The following is a 26,650-nucleotide window of genomic DNA, read 5'->3' as shown; positions in this document are numbered from 1 at the left end:
GATCATCTTTCGGCTTTGGCAATAAGATGAATAATACATTTAAATGTTTAAGGCAGTGTTGGCTTGTTTTAGTTTAGTTTTCAATCATGATTTTAGATGTGATTTCCAAGGCTGGAAGGAACTAATTACATTTACTGAAGTTACTGTAATTGAGTCACTTTTTTTGTGTACTTGTGTATTTTTTAAAGTCACTTAAGTGCATTTTTACTTAAGTATTGTACTTCTCTACATATTAAGTCACATCCATTATAGAGTACATATTTAGCACTCCATGCACAACAGAAACCAGACCAATGTAAATTGGCCAATCCAGATCCATTCACAATGAGAAGAGAAATCTGACTTTACTTTGTTTGTGTACTATATTTTGTAGTTTACAAATTTTCCAATTAAAATAATCTATTTTGTCCTCTCATTATATTAGAATCACATGTTCACAGTTAACAGTGTTCTCTTTTCTAAAAAAGTACTTTACTTTACTCTGAGTCCATTTTAAATGAGCTACTTTGTACTTTTACTTTAGATTTTAACACCAGTACATTTACTTCTACTGTAGTAAGGTATCGGCAAAGTAACAGTACTTCTACTAGTAGGATATTCTCCTACTCTTTCCAGCCCTGGTGAGTTCCTCCTGTCTGGTTGATGTGAAGCAGTGAGCTCAGCTGTCTGGTTGCAGACCCTCAGCTCCGTGTCTCTCGGTTGTCCATCCTGCTCTAAACTAAACAGATTCTCAGTGGAACTGGGTCACAACACATTGCTCCTCTTCTGGTGCCTCTTTATCAGCTCCCCATAAAACATCAGTGTGTTTTTTTTTCTGGCCTACAAGGTGCAACATGAACTATCCTGTCCTACATAGCTGACTTACCAAATCCTGTTGCACGGGCCTATGCTTTACTGACCAGATCCTCGTCATTTCTAGGAAAGATCTTTTTCTTCATGAAAGATCTTCCTGCTTAAATCCGAGAATCAGACCCAGTCCACCATTCACCTCTTCATTTTAGTTCTTTTAGTTCTTTAACACCCTGCAGCCATGCATTTACATCTGTCTGCTCGATCTGTGCAGTACTGCTGTTTTGTGTTTTTGCTGCTTTTTGGCTGCTTTGTCTGTTCAGCCATGGTGGCTGTCGCTGCTCATTATTCTTCTTCTGTTCTGATTCCCAACAAACCGGAAACATAAAACGCATCACTTCCTGTGTGGCAGAGGATTTTTCCAGGAAAGAGCTACCAGACACCGGCTGTTTAGAACAGACAATGGGAAAGCTTTAACTGGATATAGGTTGGATCACTGTTGTGTTATATCAATCAGTGATAAAGGGAAGCAAAACAGACATTTCTTTGTAGGATATCACAGATTATTACTTAAACTTTAAAATACACTTGGAACTGGATCCAAAACTTTAGCTTAACCTTGTACTTTTTAGTTTCCTCCTCCTATGCTATCTTATATACCAAAACCACATTTGCCCCCCTTAACCAAGAGGTTCACAACAAGCAGCATCACTTAGACACATGAAGGAGCCAACAAAGTGGTAAATATGACTCTGAAAGTCTGAATTTAATGCTGTAGGCTCTGTCTTTATTAAAAACCTTAAAGAAAGATTTAGTGTCCGTCATTATTTTGATTCTTATGCTAGTAATGTGGTTTAGCTCGACAATATTTATCGGCCCAATAAACACAAATAAGCCTGGTACAATGGTTTTAGGGTGTAACGCAAAAGTAAGGTAACAACTAGTGTAACTAATTACTTTTCTCAGAGAGTAATAAATAAAGTAATTCATTACTTTAAAAAAAAGTAACAAGTAATGTGTAATTTATTACTTTTTCCAGTAACAGCCCCAACACTGGTGATACCGGAGCAAGAGTCCATCCTCTTACTCAAACTCCAACCTGTCTCTCTGCTGCATTGCATTCTGGTCTCTCTCCTGCTCCTGTGGGTGGAGAACTTGGTTTCTCTCCTCTTCTCCGATGGATTTCTCCCTGTATGATTGTTGAACGTCTCTTGGTGCCAAAATGGCGGCTCTAGAAAGAAGCCCTCGCTCTTTGATTCTGAGGGACTGACACCAGAACCTGACGTTTACCGCTGAGGTTTTACATCCTGAAACATTTTCTGATATCAAACTCCGTTGCAGTTGCTGGAAATATCTGGATGAAACATCACGGCCAGTTATCTGTGGGAGTGTTAAAAAAGTGTTTTGAGGGGAAACTTTACCTTTAAAACCTTTTGATTTATTCTCATATACATAAATATACATAGGAGATATTATATATGCATTGAGTTGCCATCTGTTTGCGCAGCAGTGCCAGATGTTGCAGCAAAATGATTTGTTGAAAACACAGTGAAAAGTGTTTTAAGGTGGATTTTGTAACTCAGTCAGCTGTGGACAGAAGACAGACAGAAGACGACTCTCTGCACACTAACATTAGAAAAGTGTTTCCAGCTCAACAACAGTTTTAGAGCCATTTTATGAAACAGGTGTTATTAATGCTCAGTGTGTCACTCATCATCTTTCCACAGAGTGTCTTTTGGTGACTTTACAAATCAGTCTTTGTTTTCTATTTTCTAACTTTCTAACCTTTTCCTCTTCACGCTTTTCAACTTCACGCTCTTTGTAACAACTCTGCGAATCATGTTTTACGGTGGATTTTCCCTTTAAGAGTTTCCCTCGCCTTCTATGAAAATGATCTCATTCTGTGACATACAAATGATAAATCGCTTGATATAAAACTTAAAGTACTTTAATGCTTCCAGTTTTAGGCTTCAGCTCCGGTGCAAACAGCTGAACTTGAGTGTTTGTGTGTGTGTGTGTGTATTGTATTGTGTGTGCACTCGTGTGTGTGTGTGTGTGTGTGTGTGCATGCAAGCGTGTGTGAGTCTGTGTTGTACGGGAAGTCTGTAAGTTAAATTTATCTTCATTTCGTCTTCGTACTCCTTCAAGTAAACGAAAAGCTATCGAGCAGAAAAAAACAAACAATCGTGACAAACTCAGTCCAGACAGTCTCCTCTCCTCCTCCTCCTGTGCGGCTCATTCATTTGTTCCACATCTTTCACTGACATCACACTCACATCCAGCACTGATTTGTTCTGTGGTGTGCAAGTGGCAATCTCCTGCTTTTCTGGCATGAATGTGATAATGCTTTGACATAGATTTTTGAAATCTGATAATCGCAAAAGTGGAAAAAAAAAAAAGAAAAAAGAAAAAAAAAAGGCCTATTTGAAGGGACACAAGGTGCTAAAAATACTCCTCCGTCTTGACAGAGGAGATGTCAAACAGAGGTGTTAATTCACTTCTGCTGTGTTATTTCCAAGCATGCTAAGTGTTGTTTTCATAGTGAATTCAAAGGTGTCACCAGGCTTCAACCATAGTTTCTATATTGAGTGATATGTGATGTCTCTTTTTCTCTATTAAAATCTTGAAGAACCTATTAAAGAGCTGCCATAAGTAAAAAAATTCTGGTGAGTCTGTTAATCGTTTTAAATATTTTAGTTCAGCGTATCTGCAGGTTTCAGAAAGCCAAATAAGACTTTTAAAGATTTTTTTTTAATGCAACCTGGAATTGAATTTAAGACTTGAATTTAAAAATCAAAATGCAGAGACAAAGCTGGCAAAACAAGCTTATTTCTGACTGAACATAGCAAATGGGAACGGTGAAATTGCAGTATAAGAAAAAGGGCAACGTGAAATGAATTAAGAGACATGAAGTCCAGCTGTGTTTGGTAAAGCAGATGGATCCATATTCTGCTCTGTATTAATCTAATAATGAACACGCAGCACAAAGAAGCCTGTCACTGCATGATGACAAAAATGTAAGATTAAGACCTCAAATTACTTATTTCTTAATACTTATTTCTTACTACTTAATAAAATTGAGCCTGAAATGTAGATGAGAAGACTTTTTCAGACTTTTGAAGGACCTGTGGACACCCTGGGTATTACAGTTAGGGGTATTATGGATGTATACTGATAAATTGTGTTATTCACTTGAAATGAATCCTCATTTTATTAGGATTAAGTATTTTTGATGATGCAGCACATTTGTTTGGAATGCTTGATACATCTTTGTAAAATGCATTGATTAAAAAAAGATCCAGTTTCATGTTACTGTCAGACACGCAGAATATTTGAAAAAGATAAAGAATCCTTAAATCCATTATTTCTTACAAGCTTGAGTTGTGGCCACTTTGGAGACTCTGGAGGCCGAACCCTTTTGGATCTTTACCTTACAAACTTGTATCCAGGTCTTAATGATTACCTTAATTTTAATGTGATGTAATGACATTTTTTGCCATATTTCTATTGACTTTTTGTATGATAATTTTGTATTTTTACTATTGTGTTTGCCTGCTTGTATGATCTGCCTCTAATTCTGTCTTTTCCCTCTTGTTAAGGGGAAAATTCTCAGTGAAAGGATTTTTCAGGCATCATCCAAATTTGGATTATGTATTTATATATTTATTTTTCTTATGGTTGCATTGTTGACGGATAGAACAGAAAATCACTTGCAGGCCTGTTATGTGTTTTGTATATATTGTTATGCTCTATTTAACAATTGGTGTCAACCAGGCATCACCTGATTGGCTCTTGTGGGTCAAACTAACATGTAGAAGACGGTTCTCATTTCTGTAAACAAACACTGTTCCTAATAAAGATGCTGTAATAGTAAAGTTCAGTTTATTTATTTGTTGACTTGTGGTTTCCTGTCACCTTGTACAGCTCTACTGTTAAGCATTATTATTTTAACTAGATTGTTATTACACACTGTTTCACTAGCAAAGACCACACCACAAGTTAACAATTAACGGTTTAATGAGGATAAAGCTTGATTATAGTCATTGTTACAATAGGTACTACACTGATGACTTTGTTTTTATATATGTATATATATATATACATATATAAATGTATATATATATATATATATATATGTATATATATTTACTAGGGCTGGGTGATATGGACAAAATCAAATATCACAATATTTTTGACCAAATACCTCAATATCGATATTGTGACAATATTGTAGGGATGACTATTGGTGCTTTCACAAAATATTTACTCAATGAGATTTTTGATAAAAAATCATCAGTAATGTGGATATAATGACTAAGTGGGTAAAGGCAAATAATAGAACAGCTAGAACAGTCTGGTAAGTTCAGAAAATGACATCACTTTACTGTAACGCAGCCTTTAAAACCAGGAAAAGACACTTATGCCATATCACGATATTACGATATCCAAAACCTAAGACGATATCTAGTCTTATATCACGATATCAATATAATATCGATATATTGCTCAGCCCTAATATATAGTTTTTAATGGGGGGGATCTTTTGTAATTGTATTCGTTTTTTAGTAATGTTCATGTTGTTTTAATTGGGAGGGGGGAGTATTTCTGTAATTCTATTATATATTTATGTATGTATATGTGAAAGCATGAGTATGCTTATATGTTTTTAGCATGGATCTCAGGAAGAGTAGTTGTTGCCGTGGTAACAACTAATGGGGATCCAAATAAAGAATAAACAATAGTAGATAGTAGCAGCTGTCCAAGACTCCGCCGAGCCTGGTGGTCACTGAGGAAGAGAAGAGAGAATGGAGGAGACATACGGATAAGTAGATGGAGGAAGGGAAGGATGGAGGGATGGAGAGGGAAGAGGTAAAGATTAAGGCTCTAACTTCATATAAACACGGTAGACCTCCGTGTGTCTCATCGGACCGCTGTCGAGTCTACTTTGTGACTACTTTCTGGTCACCATTAAATACAGCAGATGGTCAGAAAGATTTCCAATACCATCATTCCTCTCTCTCTCTCTCTCTCTTTCTCTCTCCCTCTGTCCATCGATTAGACTGTCCATTGATTAGAAAATATCATTTATTTACCATGACACCACATGGACTGCTCTAGATAACGGGGATGTGTTGGGTCGTCAGATTGTAACGCAGCCCCCATATCGTGGCACCATATGGGCAGACTGGGATAAAACACAAATGGAAAGTTCTATGTGTGGGTTTTTTTGGGCCACTTCACTCGAACGTCTACTGTGCGGGTCTCTCTGGACCTCACTAAAGATTAGTCAAGTGACAGCTACAGTCCATCGCTTTGCCTGTGAGACAACAGTGGAAAGACTAACAACAATTAGCTGAGGAGCGTACGCCTCGGGATCAATAAGCACACAAACCACCGGTTATCAAGAAACAGATTGCTGACTACCCAGATTTCTGTCTGGGAGGAGGAGTGAAATGGAGAGAGAGAGAGAGAGAGAGAGAGAGAGTGAAATGAGGCTGGATAATTAGGAAAAGCAGGCTGTATCCCCAAAGGGAAAGAGCAGCGAGCGCCATGCACGCTGCTCTTCCCCCCGTCCCTCCGTCTCTATCTCTTTAAGAGCCGAGAGAAGGAGTGTGTGTGTGTGTGTGTGTGTGTGTGTGTGTGTGGGGGAGGGGTATTGGCTGGGGTGGAACAGTCCTGTAATGAGCAGATTTTAGAGAGAGAGAGGGAGAGAGAGAGAGAGAGAGAGAGAGAGAGAGAGAGAGAAAGACAGAGCGAGAGAGAGAGAGAGAGGCCGAAAAAAACGAGAGAGCACATATGACTTGGTGGAATTGGGATACGTTACCAATCCAGATCTAGGTGAGACCTGAAATGGAGAGGACAAAGGGAAGAGGAAGGGAATAATTGTGTTGTTTTTTTTTGGGGGGGGGCTTTTTTTTCTTCTTCTTCTTCTTCGTCTTCTTCTTCTTCTCCCTGCATCCTCGTCTTCCGGAGAGAGAGCCTCATCTTTAGATCACAGCAGAGCAGCGAGGGGAGGAAAAAGAGGAGAAATAAAGAGGAGCGACGTTGGGGATATTCACACTCTGTTATGTCTTCCGAGGTGTGTGTGTGAGGGCGACTGTGTGTGTGTGTGTGTGTGGTTATGGATGTGTGTGTTCGAAGGTAGCCTGGATTGCTTGTTTCCAGGCCATGCTATAGAGAAATAGCCTCAACTTCTCTGCTACTCCGTTTTTTTTTTTTCTGGTGTGTGTTTTTTTTTTTTTTCATGGCGTACCGGTGCGGTGCCATCCCCATCCCGTCTCTCTCTCTCTCTCCGTCCCTGGGTGCCCGGTGCGGCGCGGATGTAGCGATGCTGTAATGTCTGACTGAGCTGAGCGCGGTCGCTGCTGCTGCTGCTGCTGCTGCCTGCCGCCGCCGCCGCCGCCTGCGTGTGTGTGTGTGTGTGTGTGTGTGTGTGTGGGCCTCTGGGACTCCCGAGAAAAGCCTAGGCCTCGCTCGTCCGGAGCGCCCCCGCCGCGCGGCCGAGGCGACGGGCCGGGGAGCCGCCGGGCCGCGAGGCTGCGCCGAGCGGGAAGGTGGAGGAGGAGGAGGAGGAGAACGAGGAGGAGAAAGCCCTCTGAGCCCGCGTGCCCGTGGGAAGCGGCGGCGTGTGCCCAGCCAGACCCGACGCCGAGGCTTCGGTCGCCTCTCCGTCGTAAGGCGATGCTCTCCGGGCCGAGTCCTGCTCTTTTCCAGACCGGCAGCCGGTGTTTTTCATCCTAAACCAACAGCAGAGGGAGAGTCGGGGCCCTGCACCTCCATGCTACATCCAAACAAGGCCTCCTCCCTCTCTGCTCCCTCTGTGTAAACCAGGCCCGTTTTTTTTCTTGACGTTCTGAGGATTTGCCTAAACCTGTTTCATGCATGTCCACTGGAGGCAGGTTTGACTTTGATGACGGGGGGTCGTACTGCGGGGGGTGGGAGCAGGGCAAGGCCCATGGCCGGGGGGTCTGCACGGGGCCGCAGGGCCAGGGCGAGTACGCCGGGGCCTGGAGCCACGGCTTCGAGGTCCTGGGCGTCTACACCTGGCCCAGCGGGAACAGCTACCAGGGCACCTGGGCGCAGGGCAAGCGGCACGGCGTGGGAGTGGAGAGCAAGGGCCGCTGGGAGTACAGAGGCGAGTGGACGCAGGGGTTCAAGGGCCGCTACGGGCAGCTGGAGAGCACGGTCAGCGGCGCCCGGTACGAGGGAACCTGGAGCAACGGGCTGCAGGACGGATACGGCACCGAAACCTACTCCGATGGAGGTAAGAGGCCGACTCCCAGCTTCCTGCCTGGAAACACACAGAAAACAATATTCTCACTTCTGTTTGCTCCTGTTTGATGAACGAAATCCCATCACAGCACCTCCTCCTGTACATCTATACCCCTGTAACTTCCCCCGCTTTTTGTTACCACACCAAACCCCAGGCTGCAGATCAGATTTAGGGCTCTCTACTCTCCATCTCTATTCCCTCAGCTGAATTTCACTGCTGGAAACTCTGCTAAGCTGCGAGAAGAGCTGCGTGTTTAGACTGCTGCAAAAAAAAAAAAAAAAAAAAAAAACCCCTCTGTAACACATCACATCTCTGATTTAGGCTACATAAATAACATGTAGGTCACATCCAGATGCAAATGTGAGAAGGGTTGTGTTGTCACGGCAGCAGCAGGGACGGATCACCTTCACTTTAGCCCACTGACCGGCCTTTATTACTCTTTATTATTAGAGCCTACAGTAAAGTCACAGTAGAGAAACCGGCCGTGGACGTTAAGGCAGGGCCGATGTCTAATATTAGGCATCCTAAAACCTCACCTCCTCTGTTTTCACACACACACACACACACACACACAGGTTGCCCCCACCCCCTCCCTCTGCATCACAGCACGGACGCCTCTGTACTGTAAATCGCCATGGTAACGCGCCGACAGCGGGTCAGCGTGTCACTAGAGACCCGCTCCGGCTCTGCTCTCTGATTGGCTCCCGGGCGCCGTCAGTCACGTTTCCCTGACTTGGGCGCTAATCTAGGCCGTTTGACAACCGACGCAGCTTCCACCGAGCTGCCTGCCTCCACCGCGCAGGACCCGGATGAGGGATGGAGAGCGAGGTCAATAAGTGATGCAGGTGGTGGAGGGAGAGGGGGGGGGCATGAAAACACGGTGTGTGTCGGTGCTGCATTGGAGGTGGAGGTTGTTTACCAGAGGTTTAAACGGCTCCCAGCGCGAGCGTTTACATCCCGCCCAACTGTTTGGTTTATGAATTAGCGGAAATGCTATCACTCTGACAAAATTAACCGAGGAAAAAAAACAAAAAAACGACTGCGTCACGCGACAGCTCTCCTCCGGTCGCTCACGTGGAAGACCGCCGACAGATGAATATAGCACGCACGAGCTGACACATTTTCCACAACCCAATAAATGTGCAGTTGTCTCTGTCAAACGCACGGGAGACGTGCTGGGCAGGCCTGTCAATAGAGCGCGTGTTCATTTAAAAAAAAAAATAATAATAATAATAACACAACAGCGATTAAAAGGCAGCCGCGTCACAATCAGCCCCGCCGAGCACGAGACAGTCCGGGTTTCAGCACCGCGGACAGCTCCTCGCGCTGCTGGACTCTTCCCGGGAATACTGAATCCTGGGTGGGTTTTAAGGGGTTTGGGGGGCTCGAGGCAAAGACGACAATGTCACAATGTCACAGTGTTGAACAGTGTTGACACTGTTGCACTGAAATCGATCCATTTATCAGAATAAATCATAATCACTTTTATTGGCCGAGGAAGTTTTTACATACAAGGAGTTTGGTTTGCTGTTAACAAATTATAAGAGAAAAAGAAAAAAAAACCACGTATAAATTAGGGAACATATATATACATATCTATCTATCTATCTATCTATCTATCTATCTATCTATCTATCTATCTTCTAGCTATCTATCTACATATATATACAGTATGTAGCCTAGAAATTAGGGGATAGGTCTCTTTATGAAGTAGACTACTGTATATAGACATTGTGTATATATAATATACTGTATACATATATATATAATCTTCCCATTCTGCTTTATGTTGCAATGTCATGTATATGGATGATGTTTATTTGTTCTTCAGAAGAAAACTGTAGGCAGCAGAATGTGCTACAGGCCTATCCATTATAGGGCTGCACAATATTCCAAAAATAATGTTGGGAATTTTTTTTTTTTTTTTTGTCATATCAGTTTCAAAGCATCAAGACATTGCTCATTCAACATTATCTCTTTTATAGCACTTGAAAAACAGTGTCAGATACCCTTTTGTGGAGATGCTACTGATTAGAATTTGCTCTGTTTGAATTTTGAATAGCCTGAATTTTTTCCCAAATATGTATTTTCATTTAAAAGCCACTTCATCTCGCTCCAAAATATGGAAGAAGCCCCACTGTGAAGGATTTGTGCTTCCTACACACTTTGGAGAGCAGATCTGAGATGTGGATTAAGAGTTGAGCTTTGTATTTAAACTGCATGTCACAAAAAATTACACAGCATGTCTTTCAGGAGGAAAAAAAAACTATTTTGTGATTTACAGCTTTTTTCATCCTTTGACTAAAAGGGTCGTCTTCCTCCAGCCCACTGGAGAGATTAACCACAGCCTGTGGTGAAATGGCTTTTTCCCAAACTTGAGCTATTCAGAAACAAAATTGGCTTATCGGTAGACTAATATTTGTATGGATTTTTAGGCCGTTCAAATTTTATGATTTTGGGGAAAAACTATGATACTAAACAGTGATTTATTGAGTTGAAATAGGTTAAATAAATCGTTTTTTTATTTTACTTATATATGCTGTTTTACTTTTCATGAAGTACACTGGTGAGGTGAATCCAAGTTTATCACTTATTGATTTCCCTTATTAAATCTCTACCAATCACAAAGCGGGAGATGGAGATAAAGAGAAGATTTTTAAGCTTTGAGACAGTTGAGATGTGGATTGTGCAAAAGGGACTACAGCTCAATATCAGGAAGATATCCACCAAACCACAAAGTCAAAAATTTTAATCTTCTTGAAAATCAATGATCATAAGAATGTTTTTTTGTTATTATTTAAGGTAAGGTATAAGCAAAAGGTCTCCAGTAATGTTATTAGTGTTAAGGTAAGGGTTAATCAACTTCTTAAGTGATAAATGTGATGCAGCTTGCCCATAAAGAAACATTTCGCTGTTTATTTCACATTCTGAATTCAGACGCGAGATTCAACTGATTTTCCCCTTGAAGCAAACACAATGTAAAACATCTGGACCATGTTAATCATTCGATGTGTAAACGATGTCAGTCCTTTTTTGTATTGTGGTAATGTCCTGATAAAGTCATGGTTGAATGATCAGATGTAATTATATTATTGTACAAAGTGCAGCTGCAAGTGTTTCACATACAAATCAATGAATCCACAAACAAAAAACAAATACTGGATTCACTGTTTCTCTCTCAGTGATGCAAAGTCCAAAAGACATGAAACTTTGCACAAAGACAAACAAGGACAGACTTGTGTCCATGGAAGACACCATTGACACTATTAACTTGTGTTTTATATTAATAAGATAGGAGTTGTTTTTACCCCTTTCATGTAACTTTGAATGAGTAATCTCCCAACAGTTTATTTTCATATTGAAGTGTAAAGCTATTTGTGAGGAAGGAATATAAATTGATAGCATGCTTTTATTGTGGAAATGTTGTGAAATAACCACAGGGATTGGTCTTCAGTGGGTCAATTATTCCACTTACGCAAAAGACAAAAAAGCAACTTTAGCCAAAATATATCGAGTATGGCTTCATTAGCTTTGAAAGGATTAAACGTTTTGCCTGTGATTCCTCAGTAACTGAGGACCCTGGGAGACTAATACGTATAATATAAATCCACTTCCATCGCATAACGAACATGAGAGTCTTATGCACTGTAAATGTCAGGTCACTCCTCCAGCAAATAGCACAAACCCTTGTAATGACCTAGTAATGGAGGAGTTTTCTAATCCCCTAACAGCTGTGACCCAGCAGGCAGCAGCCTCACCATCACTCAGGTTGCTTACTCTTGGCATCAGTGGACTATTTGATCATTTAAGCAGATAGCTATCTGTTTCATTCTCCAAAACAATGTCAGTGTTATCAACCAAAACAGATTTTTTTTCACTGTTGCTGCTTGTTTACCAGGATGAGGGAGGCAGCATCCAAAGTGCTGTCATTTCCTTGAAAGTAATCATCACATTAATTCATAATTGTGATTATACTTTGATTATGCCATCGCAAAGCCGGGTGTTCCCTTCCCGCGGACAGCAGTGTTCAGCAGAGCTATTGCATGCATCTGTAATGTAATTTACAGTCATGTGTAATGTAATTGGGGGCGCAGCGTGCCGGCAGCAGGACGCGCGGCACAGAGGCAGTTTGCCTCGGGGCGAGGCAGAGGCAGGAAGCAGCTCACATCACACACTGATCAGGCCTTTACTGGAGAGCAGTCATTTGTTGAAACCAACAATTGTTTCTGGGCGTTTCAATGACAACGAAACAACCCCCCACCCCATAAAACAACCCCCCCACCCCACCCAGGCATCTCATATGTTCAAATCTAGGCTTGTCTAGGTATTTGACTGGTTGGACGTTTGGCATTAACTTGTTTACAAGACAAACATGTTGCAAGACATCACTTTAAGCATTTTGCTGGGCTGCTACCTACAGATTGTTCAGGAGGGAGCTATATGCTCATACAAATGTCTAATACAACTGTCTGGAAAACAGGCTATAAAGGCACAATCTGAGAAATATTGTGCATGCCAGGCTGCTAGCAATTTAAATTCAAGCTCAGTTTTACATGATTAAATATAAATACAGCAGTGTTTAAATAATTTGTTTGAATGAACTTAGCTAACACTCGGATAGTAAGAATGTTAGCTAGCTAGATAACTTAGTTTCCTTCAGATAAACATTGTAAACTCTGTGCTTAGCTGCCTGTTGTCTATAACAGTGATTCTCAACCTTTTTCATATCAAGGACCCCTAATGTAGTCCACATTAGGGCCACGGACCCCCAGTCTATGAGATTTTGTCTCTCGGACCCAAATCTGAGAATATTTTTATTGCTAGATATGATTTTGTCCAGAATTCCATGTCTATCTGTATTGTAGGTAGAGAGATAGCAGTGAAACTATGATCAAAATCATAGTGTTCTTGTAAATGAAATAATGGTTTACTAATTCATGAATTTGCTGGGGACCCCCTGGAACCCCCTCAAGGACCGCTGGTGGTCCCCAGACCCCACGTTGAGAACCACTGGTCTATAACAGCTTACTGAGGACCTGAGCAGCCTGTAAGATCCATGAATATCAGATTAAGGCAGAGATGACAATTCTAAATTGGTGTTAGACATCAGCTCTAATTCTACTGAGGGTAATTTACTGCTTCCTGCTGTCTTGGCTAGTCTCTACATCTCATTCTATTTGTCTGGTTAATATCTCAATAGAACGGCCTTTATTTGGACCAGGGAATGTAAATGATTTAGAAAACTGAAATATTTGAAAGTGGAAATATAAGGCCAAAACCATGGCTGTTCAAAATATGGCACATGAAGTTTAGATATGATAATGACTCAAGTCATGCACTGATAAACTGAAATTATTGTGACAAAATCTTTTTGAGGGCAATTTGGGCGAACACCAGACAGACATATGGCATCAAAAGGGGCCACAACATGTAATGAAAACATATAAATTCATAGAAACAGATTCTTTCAGATCACTGTAGGCTATATGTGACAAACTCAAAGTGTATGTGAGGCTCTGTCAAGGTGCAGAAATGAAAAAATCTGATTCAGAAAAACATTGCCACAGAAATTAACTCCCATTACTTTTACTTCCTGGAAAACAGAGTATCTTTACTGGTGACCTCATGCTGTACTAATAGGCGTAAATATAAATTCCAACCAATAAAAGCATCACAGCTTTTTGAACAGTCCCTCCCCTCCGCCCCTCCCATCAAATAAAACTGCCTTTCTCTCCCTGACTCATATTCCATTGGTTTAGTCTGCATTATGTCCCGCCCCTAACATCCTGTTTCAACAGGAAATACATCACATTAAGGAAGTAAAGATGCCATTTCATGGGGTCTTTAAACATTTGCTCAATACACAATCCCACATTTTTACACATAAATAAAAAGCAGCTGTGCAAATATTGAACAATATTGCCTGTTTAGAGTGTTTATAGTTTGATGTTTTCAGATGAAAGATATCTGATCTTTCTTTTGGTTGACTGTATCTTGAAGAGGCAGTGTGGGTTGATTTGGCTGATTGATGAGTCTTGTGACATTTCTTTTGCTTTTGACACGGAGGGAGTTGAAGCAGGATGATACTGAAGGTGAGGCTGGACTCCATGAAGCAGCTGCAGACGGCTGCAGCTCTGTTAGCTGCTGATCCCTCCTGTAAATGAAGCTGACATGCTGCGAGGTGAAGAGCAGGCTGCTGAGTTCCCTGCCCAGAAATATGAGACTCTGGATCTGCTTCATCTCTTGTTCTTTCCACCTTGGGGATTTGCAGAGAGGATGGAGGGTGTGAGGTATTCTCCTCTCCCTACAGCAGAGCTGCTTTGTTTTTGAGATGTGGAGCTCCAGGGAGCTCGGCTGCCTCCAGCAGGTCTGGGTGTCAACCGCCGTTTATGTTACTTGGTTGTAGATGGAGGAGAGGAAGGGAGAGAGGACTCGGCCCTGTGGGAAGCCCTGTGGTTAAAACTAGGCTGCTGGATTTAACCTCTTTGTACGGAAAAGAGGAGGTATTAATATCTAATAATAATTTTTCAAACATTTAGAGAGCGTTCACAGTGGGGGATTTTAGAGCAGCCCCGCTCTGACGTTTTGCATACAGTCTGAAACTGTCAAATTGTTGGCTCACACTTCAGCACATCACACAGAGAGCAGGCCTCTATTCCACCTCCTATAGTATGTTGGTTCGTCTTCCATGCTGACCTGCCAAACCTCACCAACTCATGAAGACATCAGAACCACTTGATTAATACCAGAGCTTGGCCAATTTCAAGAAAATACATACAGTATGTAGGCCTACTTTTCTGCAGTTTAAGAAATGTCACATGGCATATATCTTTTTTCTTTAGGGTTTGTTCCTTTAATGATTTAATTTCACAGCTGTATGATGTTGTGGCCTGTGTTTGGCATCAAAATATTCTTAAGATATGGCAGATTCCTGGCAGCTTCTCTGCAGCTACCACATAAACCTTTACACACAACTAGGAGGACTGAATACATTTGGCCTATCAGCTGCCTGTCACAGAACAGCATGTCTCAAGCAATGGAATATTTTGTGAATATTCATCCATGTCTTTCTTTTCAGTACATTGTGTGAGGAGAAATTGTTGACACTTTCAGGCTGATAGATGAAAGCAAATGAGTTGCATGCTAATTTTTACTGAATTAAGACAAAGAAATGTCTGAATTCATATATAAAATCCTGATAAACCTGCAGACAAGACCCTGGAGACACCTTAGATAATGTTCAGACACTTATTATGCGTCCAGTGATACACTCTATGTGGCACATATTGTGTTGTCACATGATAAAAGAGTGCTGCAGAGCATTAGGACACGGTCATTTATAGTCTGACACCTAATGGTCTTGGCAGTATTCCACTGCTTGCGTTTTCTGTCTGTGACATTTATGGATGTCAGTGAGTCCTGAAAGAACAAGAGGCGTCGCAAAAATAGAATAACATGGCAAACCCTGGTGCAAACTGCAGAAGGGTGTCAGTGCGAAGAGCTCCACTGACCGCTGTGATCAGCCGACAGAGTCAAAAATTAAATTAAACCAAAGGCCACAGCTTTTCAGTTGTACCAACCCCATGCTTATTGAAGCTTAATAAAGGTTGTGAAATCAAGCTTGAAGTTGTTTCAGGTTCCAGCACCTGGCACTGCCTCAAAGATAAAACTGTGCACCACTGTATGTGGCCTGCAGCCCTGCCAGTCCCGCCGGTGGGTCCATCACTACAAACGCATGCTGCGCGGCAAAGCTTTGTTCAAACCCACAGAACTTTATTTTAAATTCTAGTCAAGATCCCAAGGTTTCCAAACATACCAAACATATCATGCTGGATTATAGGGAAATGTGTATCAAATGATGCACAAGGCATCTAGATGTTTTTCCTTTGATGTAATGGCACAGCCATAACAAATGGCATCTTGGTTTTGAATATTTCACTCAGTATAAGCAGCTACAGCTTCAGTGAAGCATTGGAACGAGCAGATACAGAATATGTATATGACATTGTCATACCGAATGGAAAAGCATGTTTTTTCTAACTTTGAAGCTACTTCAGGGGAAATTTAAGGGGAAATCAGGGTGCAAGTTAGAGTTAAAGCCATAAAACTAGAGAGGGGTTAACCCGTCGTCCCTAAAAACAGGTGAGTTCACCATAGACCGCCCCGTCCCTGCACATGCTCAGTAGAGATGTAAGGGCCTCAGGTCTGGAGTTATTCAGGCTTCTCAAGACATCCAACACCTCAACCCCGCTGCTACTGGATCTGAACTGACTTCTGACCTCTGCTCATCCTGGTGTCCAGACTTCACCATACCTCTGTTTTACCAGCAGTGAACCGATCCTCCACTGTGTTGAGAGTGGAGTTTACCTCATCTGTTTAGCCTGTAAGAAGACACTTTTCTTGATGTTCAAACAGTGTTTTAGGTCGCTGGTTACCCATGGTCTGTTTGGGTACACACAAAGCTCCACACATGCTGGTTGGAAAATACTTCAAAATAAAGGAAAAATAACTTCAAAATAAAGCTGATTTAAGTAATGCTGAAAACATAATATTCAACAACTTCTGCTTGTAGTTATGGGTAATTTGGCTGAATCTCCTGTAAAGCCACAGTCCTTGATGTGTCATGGTCACACCAAAACCTTGTTTTCTGTAACTTTTGTTGCATGGAAGTGAAATGATAATTGTGAGTCATGTCATCATAGGCTACCATCATAGGCTACAGTGTGCTCAGTGTGCTCAAGTCAAGTTAATTTGTAAAGCCCTTAATCACAGTCTCAAAGAGCTTCACAATGGCCACATTATGAAACCCTATAAACCATAAACCTAACCCTAACCTCACCCCCTACCTTTAGACCCTCAACGACAACAAGGACAAACTTGTCACATCTCTTCCTCTGACTCTTTATGTGTCTGTCTCTCTGTCAGGAACCTACCAAGGCCAGTGGCTGGGTGGGATGCGTCATGGTTACGGCGTGCGGCAGAGCGTGCCGTACGGCATGGCGGCCGTCATCCTCTTCCCGCTGCGCACATCCATAAACTCCCTCCGCTCCGAGCACAGCCACGGCCCCCCCACTGCGCTGGAGGACGGCACCGCCACCGCGCCCGCTGACGGGGTGGTGGCCGGGCTGGCCGGGAGCCCGGTGGGGCGCGGCGGGTTCGCCCTGACGGCTCCGAGCGAGGCCGAGCGCCAGAGGAAGAGGAAGGGCCGCTTTCGCCAGTCCATCCTGAGCGGGCTGAAGCTGCGGCGCTCAGAGTCCAAGAGCTCCCTGGCCAGTCAGCTCAGCAAGCAGAGCTCCTTCTGCAGCGAGGCCGGCATGAGCACCGTCAGCTCCGCCGCATCCGACATCCACTCCAACGCCAGTGAGAGCGAGCAGGGCGCGCCCGTGGACGCCACCGTCACCGAAACCTACGCCGGCGAGTGGCGGAGCGACCAGAGGGCCGGCTGGGGTGTGAGCCGGCGCTCGGACGGCCTGCACTATGAGGGTGAATGGACGGCGAACAAGAGGCACGGGTACGGATGCACCACCTTCCCCGATGGCACCAAGGAGGAAGGCAAGTACAAGCAGAACGCGCTGGTGAGCGGCAAGCGCAAGAACCTGATCCCGCTGAGGGCGAGCAAGATCAGAGAGAAGGTGGACCGGGCTGTAGAGGCTGCAGAGAAGGCTGCAGACATCGCCAAGCAGAAAGCTGAGATTGCCATGTCTAGGTAAGAAAGTAAGAAGTAGTGGATGATGGGGAGAGACACATTTGGGTTCTGTTGCAAGGATAGTTGGTTTCAGCTTCTGGAATCAACTTTCACATGATACAATGTCTTTGAAAATAGACTTGACTTCAGAAAATCAAACATATAATGCATTGTGACATTGGCTGTTTGTATGTGCAGTTCTGTCTCATGGTTCAGAGGCAAAAGTGAGCAAGTTACAGTCATACTAGTCATGATGGTCCCTCTCACTTTTAAAACATAGAATGATTAAACAAATGTTGAACAATATAATTTATACGCAAGTTCCAAAAAACTACCTTTTATTTGATGTGACTTTATAAAGGTACAGTGCAGAGGTGTGACCAAGTCAACTTCGCTGGAGTCCCAAGTCAGTCTCAAGTCTTGAGGCACAATTCTAAGTCTAAATGTAGTTTACCAAGTCAAGTCCATGTCATTAATGTCAAGTCTCAAGTCTAAATCTGGAACAGCAAGTCAAGTCAGAACAAATCAAGAGTCCAGTATCAATTTAGTATCAAGGACTTTTCAATGCAATATGGTTTTATTAGGATAAAAACTTGATAAGAGCATCATGAGTAATAATAACAATAAATTCAATCATTCCATACAAATTCAGAAAACAGAATTTAAATTCAGTCGTCTACTGGAACAAATCTCATCACTGTCAATCAAAGTCATTTACACAAACACAAGATCTTTTGTCAAGACTTTAGAAACCTTTTCAAGTCATCAAAAGTCACAAGTCAAAGTCAAGTCCCAAGTCTTCTCTTCATGTATCAAGTCAAGTCTCAAGCAAATAAAATTGTGCCTTGAGTCTGAGTCCCAACCTCTGGCATAGTGTACAGCAATCTTGGATCAAGTGAGGCCAGACAAAGCACAACTATTCACCAAACGTGCATAATGAATGATAACCTTTATGATGAAGAGTTTGCAGCCTGTTTGACTGCAGCTGTGTGTCTACCTGTCTGCTCAGGATGAGCCACGCCCGTGGGAAGGCGGAGGCAGCGGAAGGCGTGGCGCAGAAGGCCATGGAAGAGTGTCGACTGGCCCGGATCGCTGCCAAGGAGCTCTCTCCCTCCTTCCACATCTACGGGAATGGTGAGTTGACAACAGGAGAAGAATTGTATTATACTATACTGCTATACTAGTCTAAATTTCAGCATTCAGCTATTATTCTTGTATCATATGACAGTTCAGTTGGTATTGTATTGAGAATATTAACTACTGAACGAGAGAAGTTTGTTCTTATCTGTGATATACAGAAGTATCTCATTTTCAGAATCAATTGAAATCTGTACTATATAGGGTTCGGCCGATATGGGTTTTTGAAAGCTGACACTGACACTGATATGTTTAGACCGAAGTCACTGATACCCAATATTTTGTGCCTATATTCAATATCTTTAAATGTGACAATTTCATGCCAGAAAATGGCAAGTATTCAGTATTTCCTCTAGTATTTATATTATTTATTATATATTATATATATATTTATTAATATTTATATATATTATAGTATCTATAATATACATATGTGAAAATTAAATGATATAACTCTCCAATACAAAAGTGTTAGATTTGTACTAAAAGTCATCTGCTGTAATGCAGTGGATGTTATGCTTATGGGAAGGAAATTCAAGTAGAATCAGCTTACATTCAAAAATACTGTATATTTGCCAGAACTACTTAAGTATTATGCTTTCATTAAAAAGTCATTACTAAATCAAAAGGCAACACATTTTGAAAATGATGGAACTGTACCTACTCATTACCTTCATTTAAAATAAATAAAAGCATGTACAAGTACTGTGTCTATCTGAACATTTACAGCATTAATATAATATACATTTAATATGCTGTGCTGTAATTCCATACATATTACCCATGTATTTCTGCTCTCACAATAAACCCCAAACTACACAGGATAAGCCTTTAAGAATTCAAACAAAATTCAAGTGTGTTGACTTCCTTAATCCTCTCTAAAACAGACTTAAGCTAACTGTGATTGCCTTCCCAAGATTCAAACTGTAGCGTCCTCACTCTTCTTCTTCTGTGCCCCTGCATGCTAACAACACTGCAACACGCAGCGTATGTCTGATGTACTTGCTGTGGATTGGTGCCAAGTCACTTCACTGGTGCTATTCTCCAACTGTGTTCCTAGGGCTCGAATGTCAGCGGCCCAACCACCAGGACGCCAAGGACAAAGACCATGAGGTCATCTCCACGGGAACAGACAGTCCGGAGCTGTGCACTCCGGACACCACGCCGCCTGTAATAACACCTGATCTTAGCCCCGTGCTGAGCGTCCCCGCCTCGCCCCCCCGCAGCCCGCCCAAGCACGCCCATCGTCCCAGAAATGCTTGCTTCATGCGCCAGAGTGCCGTGGATGACCAGGGTGGGGCTGAGATCCAGGTGCTGGTGGAGGGGCGGGGCATAGATCTGCCTAGGGGCGGGGCTAACACTTGGACAGATGACATGTATCCAGATCGAGGAGGCAGCAGCCGCTCCACCACACCTTCTCTCCTGGAGGAGCAAGAGGGCCAAATTAACGGCCACGAGCAAGCCCCTTTGTCCAATCACAAACCACGGGAGAAATCCTTGTCCAATCACAAGTCCCGGGAGCACTCTTCCTCCTACAGAGCCTGGGAGCACTCCTTGTCCAACCAAAAGCCCTCCAAGCATGCCTCTTCCAATCACAAGTCGAGGGAGTACTCCTCCTCCAATCACAAAACATGGGATCATTCTTCCACCAATCACAAGGCCTGCGAGCATGCCTCTTCCAATTACAAGCCGCAGGTGCACATTTTATCCAATCACAAAGCCTTGGAGCATAACATGTCCAATCACAAGACTTCTGAGCATGCTTCTTCCAATCACAAGTCCCAAGATTATATCTCCTCTAATCACAATGCAAAGGACCACGTCTCTTCTAGCTACAACCCTCGAGAGCATGTCTACTCCAACCACCATCCAAAGCAGCACATCCCTTCCAACCACAAGCTTAGCGAGCATGCTTTGGTCGACCAAAGGCTTGACGGCCTCACCGGGGGCTGGACTGCTGAAAGCACCCTTAGGTGGAGCCCCGCCCACTCACGCCTCACGGAGCAGGACGAGGAGAGGATGAGTGACTATACGGTTGATATGAGGCTTCAGTCTCCGGACTCCCGGGGGCTGGGCCAGGAGTCTCCGTGCCCCAAAAGCAACAGGCTGCGGTCCCGCGGCCTGCGGCCGGTAAGGGAGGGATCCATGGACTCTGTACAGATGCTGGACAACCTGAATGTGGGGGCGGAGCTGGAGGAATGGCCGCTGCACAGGGACCTCACCCTCTCGCCACCCCTTAAGTCTCAGCCCATCACACTGGAGCAGGAAGGAGAGCATCTCACCCTCAAATCAAACTCAGTGAGTCATTACAGTTATGTTTAACTGATGAGTTAGGGTCTGTTTGGTTTTCTGTTTTCTGCAGAGAGTCTGCAGGTTTTCACTCCAACCAAACTCTACACCAGGTGATTTCAGTTTCTTCTCTGGTTGAAGCTGTGCTAATTCATGAAAACAGTTAGTGAATGGTTGGAATGAAAACCTGCACAATCTCAGCCCTCAATGGCACATAGTTTCAGACTCCTGGTTTAGAGCCACATTTCATTTAAAGACCCCATGAATTAAAAAAGTGAGTGCATGTGAGAAATGTACCTAACCATAAGGTAGTTTTGAGGAGATGACACAGGCCAAAATATACTCATACCTACAAGAGATTTGCACTCAAACAGTCCCGAATCATGTTCTCCACTCTTCCTGTAAACACTCTGTGAAAGGTAGCTTACTTAACCGGAACCCATGGGTGTAACATTTTGAATGACATCTCTTAGCAAGGTTGAGGTGCTGCATTCGGTGAATGTTTCCAAAATAACACGTTCTGTTAGTCCGTAGCATGCTAGCGATTACAAAAAGGCACAGTAATTCAATTAAGTTTCAGCAAGTGATGAAATCTGTTTACTACAGTCATGTTTGATCACTGCCTCTCTGTTTTTTACTGCCAACTGCTCAGATACTGTGTACTCAGTCGCCACTGTTGAGTCTTTGGCTCTGATTTTCATTTCCTGTTTTTTTTTTTTTTTTGGGGGGGGGGGGGTATAAATGCATGTTTTTCTACTGAGTCTACTGTTTCCATTGAGTGAATAAGTGTGAGAACTAATTTCCTCTTTTCTCTTCTCTTTTATCCTAGGGCTCCAGCTCTATTCTGGTGGTTATGGTCATTTTACTCAATATTGGAGTAGCCATTCTTTTCATTCACTTCTTTATTTAAGCTTATACAGGTATGATCTACTAAGACTTATTGATACCTACAGTATATTATATTATTACTTACTGAGACGGACATTCTGCCTATTCGACTGGAGCCCACAGCCCAAGTGACGGACACAGCAAAGCCTTTCTATTGTTGCTACTGGTCTTTTCACCTTTGTTGAAGCCCGTTTGAGTTTCTATGACAACACCGTTCCTTTTGAAATGCCTATTTTGAGCTTGCAACCATAGCGAAAGGTATTCGATAAGTGTCATAAGAAAGCAAAGAGCGCAGCTTTAAAATAGTGTGGTATAGTAGGACACACATGCATGGGTGTTCATCACCTACTGTAAAATGGACTGGAGATGGCACAGGCAGTTTTGCCCATTTTTCCACTCTAGACGACAATACGGCGACCCCTATGTCTCATTTATCATGACAAACATTGAACATGCTAGCCAAGAGCATGGCACACACACTCCATCCTAAACCCCACAGACAATACCCCCCTTTTTGCCTTTTACCCCTTTTCCCTTCGGCCCCATCCACCACTCTCAATCCCTATTAGCACTATGCGCTACAGAACTATGCTGCAAGAGTAGATCCATTTTAAAGGGCTCCGTCATTATTCTTTTCTTTTTCACCATGAAATACACAAACACACACAACCATTGCATGAGGCTGTGTAGAGTTTAAAAAGTGCATTTTCTATCCCTTTAACATCACTGTTCTGTCTTCATTTGTACACACTCCACCCAGATGATCAGTTCTGGTCACTGCGCCTGTCGGCAGAGATTTGGGATCAGCGCCATTTCACATCCAAACCAAATCACAGAATCCGACCGCATCGGATTCACATTTGATTCATGAATTGAATATCAGCCACAACACTCTCTAATGGCTCGGATCCATGAATCGAATCTTGAGTAATTTCCTGAATTTACTGTAAATGAAGTGGAATTTATGTCAACCCTACCACTTACACGTCAGCACACATCCAGTCTCAGTGCCACACACACACATACACACACACAAACACATAATACACATTTAACTACTGACATATTGAGGAGGATTCAGCCTTGCCCCTTTGTACAGCTTTGAGACTGTTATGTTATAACCACTAATTCTAATATATATGTGTATGTGTCATTATTATTCAAGTTTGTTACTTTTTGCAGTTTGCAAGACAGAGAGAATGCTGAGTGCCTCGTATTTATTCATTTTTTGTCTCAACTTTATTTAACCCTAAACCCCCGACCCGTGATAAAACACCCCTAGTGGGCAGGCTAAGGGGAGATGATTAACCTTCAACATTAAGAAAGGTAACCCCCCCCACCCCACCCAACCCCTCACCCCACCCCCTCACCCTGCCCAACCCCCCCACCCCACACACCAACACCCCCTGAAATGGCATGCACTGTTTTGTCTCTCTCCCAGTCCCCCTTTTGAACCAGTCAAAAAGGGAAAATGGGGTTTCTACAGTGTCATTTCCAGACACTCTGGGCCGGATGAGATTTTTTTCAGCATGTTTGTTTAGCCTGCTCAATCTGGTGTCAGTTTGTGAGTTTCTGCCTCTCGTCTCTTTATCCAGCAACACAAGGCTACATGAGACATGGAGAGCAGTGTAAAATAAACGCTAGCTTTTAACTCTCAGTGGATACTGAAATGTCCTGAGTTTATGAATGATATAAAAAGAAACTCTCTGCTACTGTATGTTTTATACTTCGCACCCGGTGACATCATCATGTTGTGACATCATTGCATGCCCAAGCATGCTCTTTCTTACTCTTTGGTTTATGAGGTTGTTTCGAAGTTAATGTGGAGAAAATAATGAAATGTTTGAAATTAATGAGCTTGGTGTGGTTATTACTGCTGCCTGACATATTCAATCAGATATTTCAACTTCATAAAGGTTAACACTTTCATTTCTGTAATATTGTTTATTGTTTATTTGGATGCCCATTAGTTGTTACCAAGGGAACAACTATTCCTGGGTTCCACATGATTCATGAATATGTAAACAGTGGGTAAGTATGAGAGGTAATACATCATATCACCTACTTTTCTGAAGTGCATTAGTTTTATCAATAGTGAACCTTATGCATTAAGACTGTGACCCCCTGGTTTGACGTTTTTACTCGTTTCATAACCCTCCCACAACGTACAAATAACCGTATGCTAAAAGAGGAAAAAACAGAGCCAACGTTCAGGGAGCATTGCACTGTGGGACGGGCCAGGAGGACTGGAAGATGTCAATCACTCTGTCCATGCAGCAGGATGAGCTAACACGAATCAAACAGGCCAACAATTCAAGCGGGCACAGACCTATTATTATCTGTTAATTGTTCACAACAAGTCAACCCACCGCATTCACCGACTCCACTCTTGCAGCATCTAAACTAAAATAAAAGCAGAACAGGAACAAGGTGAGTGAAGCAGAAGGTTCAGGTGAGCTGGGAGGATCACAACAAACGCCGCTGACCCTGACTACACCGACACACCGATATGACAGGCCGCTTGCTGCTGCCGAAGGTGGAAATGGGATTCTCTCATGTTTATCAAAGCTGTCAGTAATATTCAGCTGATGGAGAGACGCCGCTCAGTTTTTAACCTGTATACGTTGTTGCATCCTTTTCCTAGATAAAATAACCACAATAGGTTGATCATGAAACATTCAATGGTCAGTGTAGGTATTTTAAGACAGTTTTGTGTGTGCTGAAGTGAGTCCATGTTACTGAACAGCTGTGTGTGTTAGCAGTGGCGTGCACAGACTCTTTAAGGGTCAGGGGCAAAACTCTGAGAAAGGGCACCGCTCCACTTAATGCGTTCCCCTTAACTTCTGGGGAACTGAAACTGCCTTTAAAATGTTTTTTCTGGTGACTTTTGAGAAACTGATTGTGATTTTAATCTACTACTTCAAAGTAATGTGGGGAAAAAATCATTGACCCATATATAAGAAAAATGTATCCCTGCCACATAAGAAACAAGACTAAGCGTCTAACAGCCCAAAAACACTCTCAACCCATTTCTACACGTTCATTTTCCAGCATCTCTCTGAGCCTTACCAAGAACAGGCTGTTTCTGTCGCCGTGTCTTTAAGGCTCATTAATATTAACAACCCCTCTGTTCTGATTGGCTAACCGTTTCAAGAGTGAAATGTGAGACATCACAGCGCCAGCAGCTGCAGGTAGGGAAAACTCTCCGGTAATAAACAATGACAACCGCTCAACTGCTTTGAAAAAAACACTTTGTTAGTCTATTATTTCTTACAAAAATGATAATGAGCGAACCTTTGTGACGCCACAAAGTTACGGAAGTCCAAACAGCTCGTTTAGAGGCTCGTTTGTCTAATATGGATTGTGTGGATTTAGTTGGCGACTGTGTTTTGATACTTTCACCATGTTTAGATAGACCATCCAACTCCTTTATCATCACAGAGGCAAGGGAAATCCCGTTTTCCACAAAGCAGATCTTTCAAGAAAAAATTAGGAAATGTCAAAGGCTGAATTTTGAAGGAATTTTTATATTGAGGATTTTTTTTTAAGGTTTCTGTTTGCAGTGTGATGAAAACGAAGCACCTCAACAGGAGTGTTTGGTGGATTTTACATCAGAATACTTGAGCACTCCAGGAGTTTTGCTGAAACTTTGCTGAAAGGGGAATGATGCATGTCATTGCTCTTTTCTGGCATTTTCAAATGATACTGATTGGCCTTGGGGGGGCGCTACAACATTTGTTTCCCTGTTACTGATTGGCCCATTGGGTGCCTGCATCATTTGTGGGGGACAATATGATTATTTGATTTCTGGATATTGGCAAAAGAAAAAACAAACAAACCCTACTGATACATTCATGTGAAAACACGTTTCTGTATTGACTTCCACAATAAAACTAAACTGCAATAAAGCTGCCCCCTTTTTTATTTTCCTATGCATTGAGAAGGTCGGCTGTATATGTGAAACCTCAGAAGCTACTCACATTTCATTCACAGATCCCATGCTGTGCTTGATTATTCTAATGGAGAATTGACCCTTTACTTTAACATCACATTAAGATGTGTGAAGGCTTCCGTGGCAAGAAAAAATAACAATATCTTTTTGAAAGGAAAATATAGTTCAAAACCCCTTAGCCTATTGCAGCATGAATAGGAGGTTTGTGCATATAAAGTGTTGAATGAGTATTTGCCCTGAGGTAATTAAGCCCAAATACAACAGAAGTGTAAACTTATATTTCTATAATGTTGCTTTGTTTGATTTATACTTTTACACTATTTATACTTATAATGTGCGGTTTATACCAGTGCTTCATTGTCTATCAATCAGCAACGAAAATAACGTTTCAAACGAGACACAGTTTGTTTATATTGAGTTTGTATGTCGCGCGCATGCCTGCTGCTCCCTCCCCCCTATCGTTATAAAAAATGCTGCATCTTACAAGCTCACATTTGCCTTTATGGTTGTTTTAACGCTCTGCCATCGCACATTAGGCCGTCTCTGTCCCCCTCGTCTTGCGGGATCCTCGGTGTAAATACAGTATGGAGCGGCTGTAGCAGCACGGCGGCAGACTGCGTGGCGGTTTCCGGTGTCC

General features: G+C 42.6%; 1 protein-coding gene across 2 annotated transcripts; it reads left to right on the top strand.

Annotated features, from left to right (window-relative positions):
- Positions 1-7,671: 7,671 nt before the first annotated feature.
- jph3a (junctophilin 3a) lies at positions 7,672-22,083 on the top strand. Of its 2 annotated transcripts, none has more exons than XM_071538767.1 (5): positions 7,672-8,053; positions 16,988-17,768; positions 18,757-18,881; positions 19,945-21,182; positions 22,003-22,083. In XM_071538767.1, the coding sequence occupies exons 1-5, from the start codon at positions 7,672-7,674 to the stop codon at positions 22,081-22,083; spliced, it is 2,607 nt and encodes an 868-aa protein (XP_071394868.1). The 2 variants fall into 2 exon arrangements, with proteins under 2 accessions (XP_071394868.1, XP_071394867.1); XM_071538766.1 differs by having other exon boundaries at positions 18,757-18,891; positions 19,943-21,182.
- The last annotated feature ends 4,567 nt before the right edge of the window (positions 22,084-26,650 follow it).

This window comes from Centroberyx affinis, unplaced genomic scaffold (assembly GCF_046629955.1).
Source record: "Centroberyx affinis isolate AG114_WGS23_722 - 3 ecotype Tasmania unplaced genomic scaffold, CSIRO-AGI_Caff_v1 ptg003349l_1, whole genome shotgun sequence".
Taxonomy (NCBI): Eukaryota; Metazoa; Chordata; class Actinopteri; order Beryciformes; family Berycidae; genus Centroberyx; species Centroberyx affinis.
This window is presented reverse-complemented; position numbering and strand designations above follow the sequence as displayed.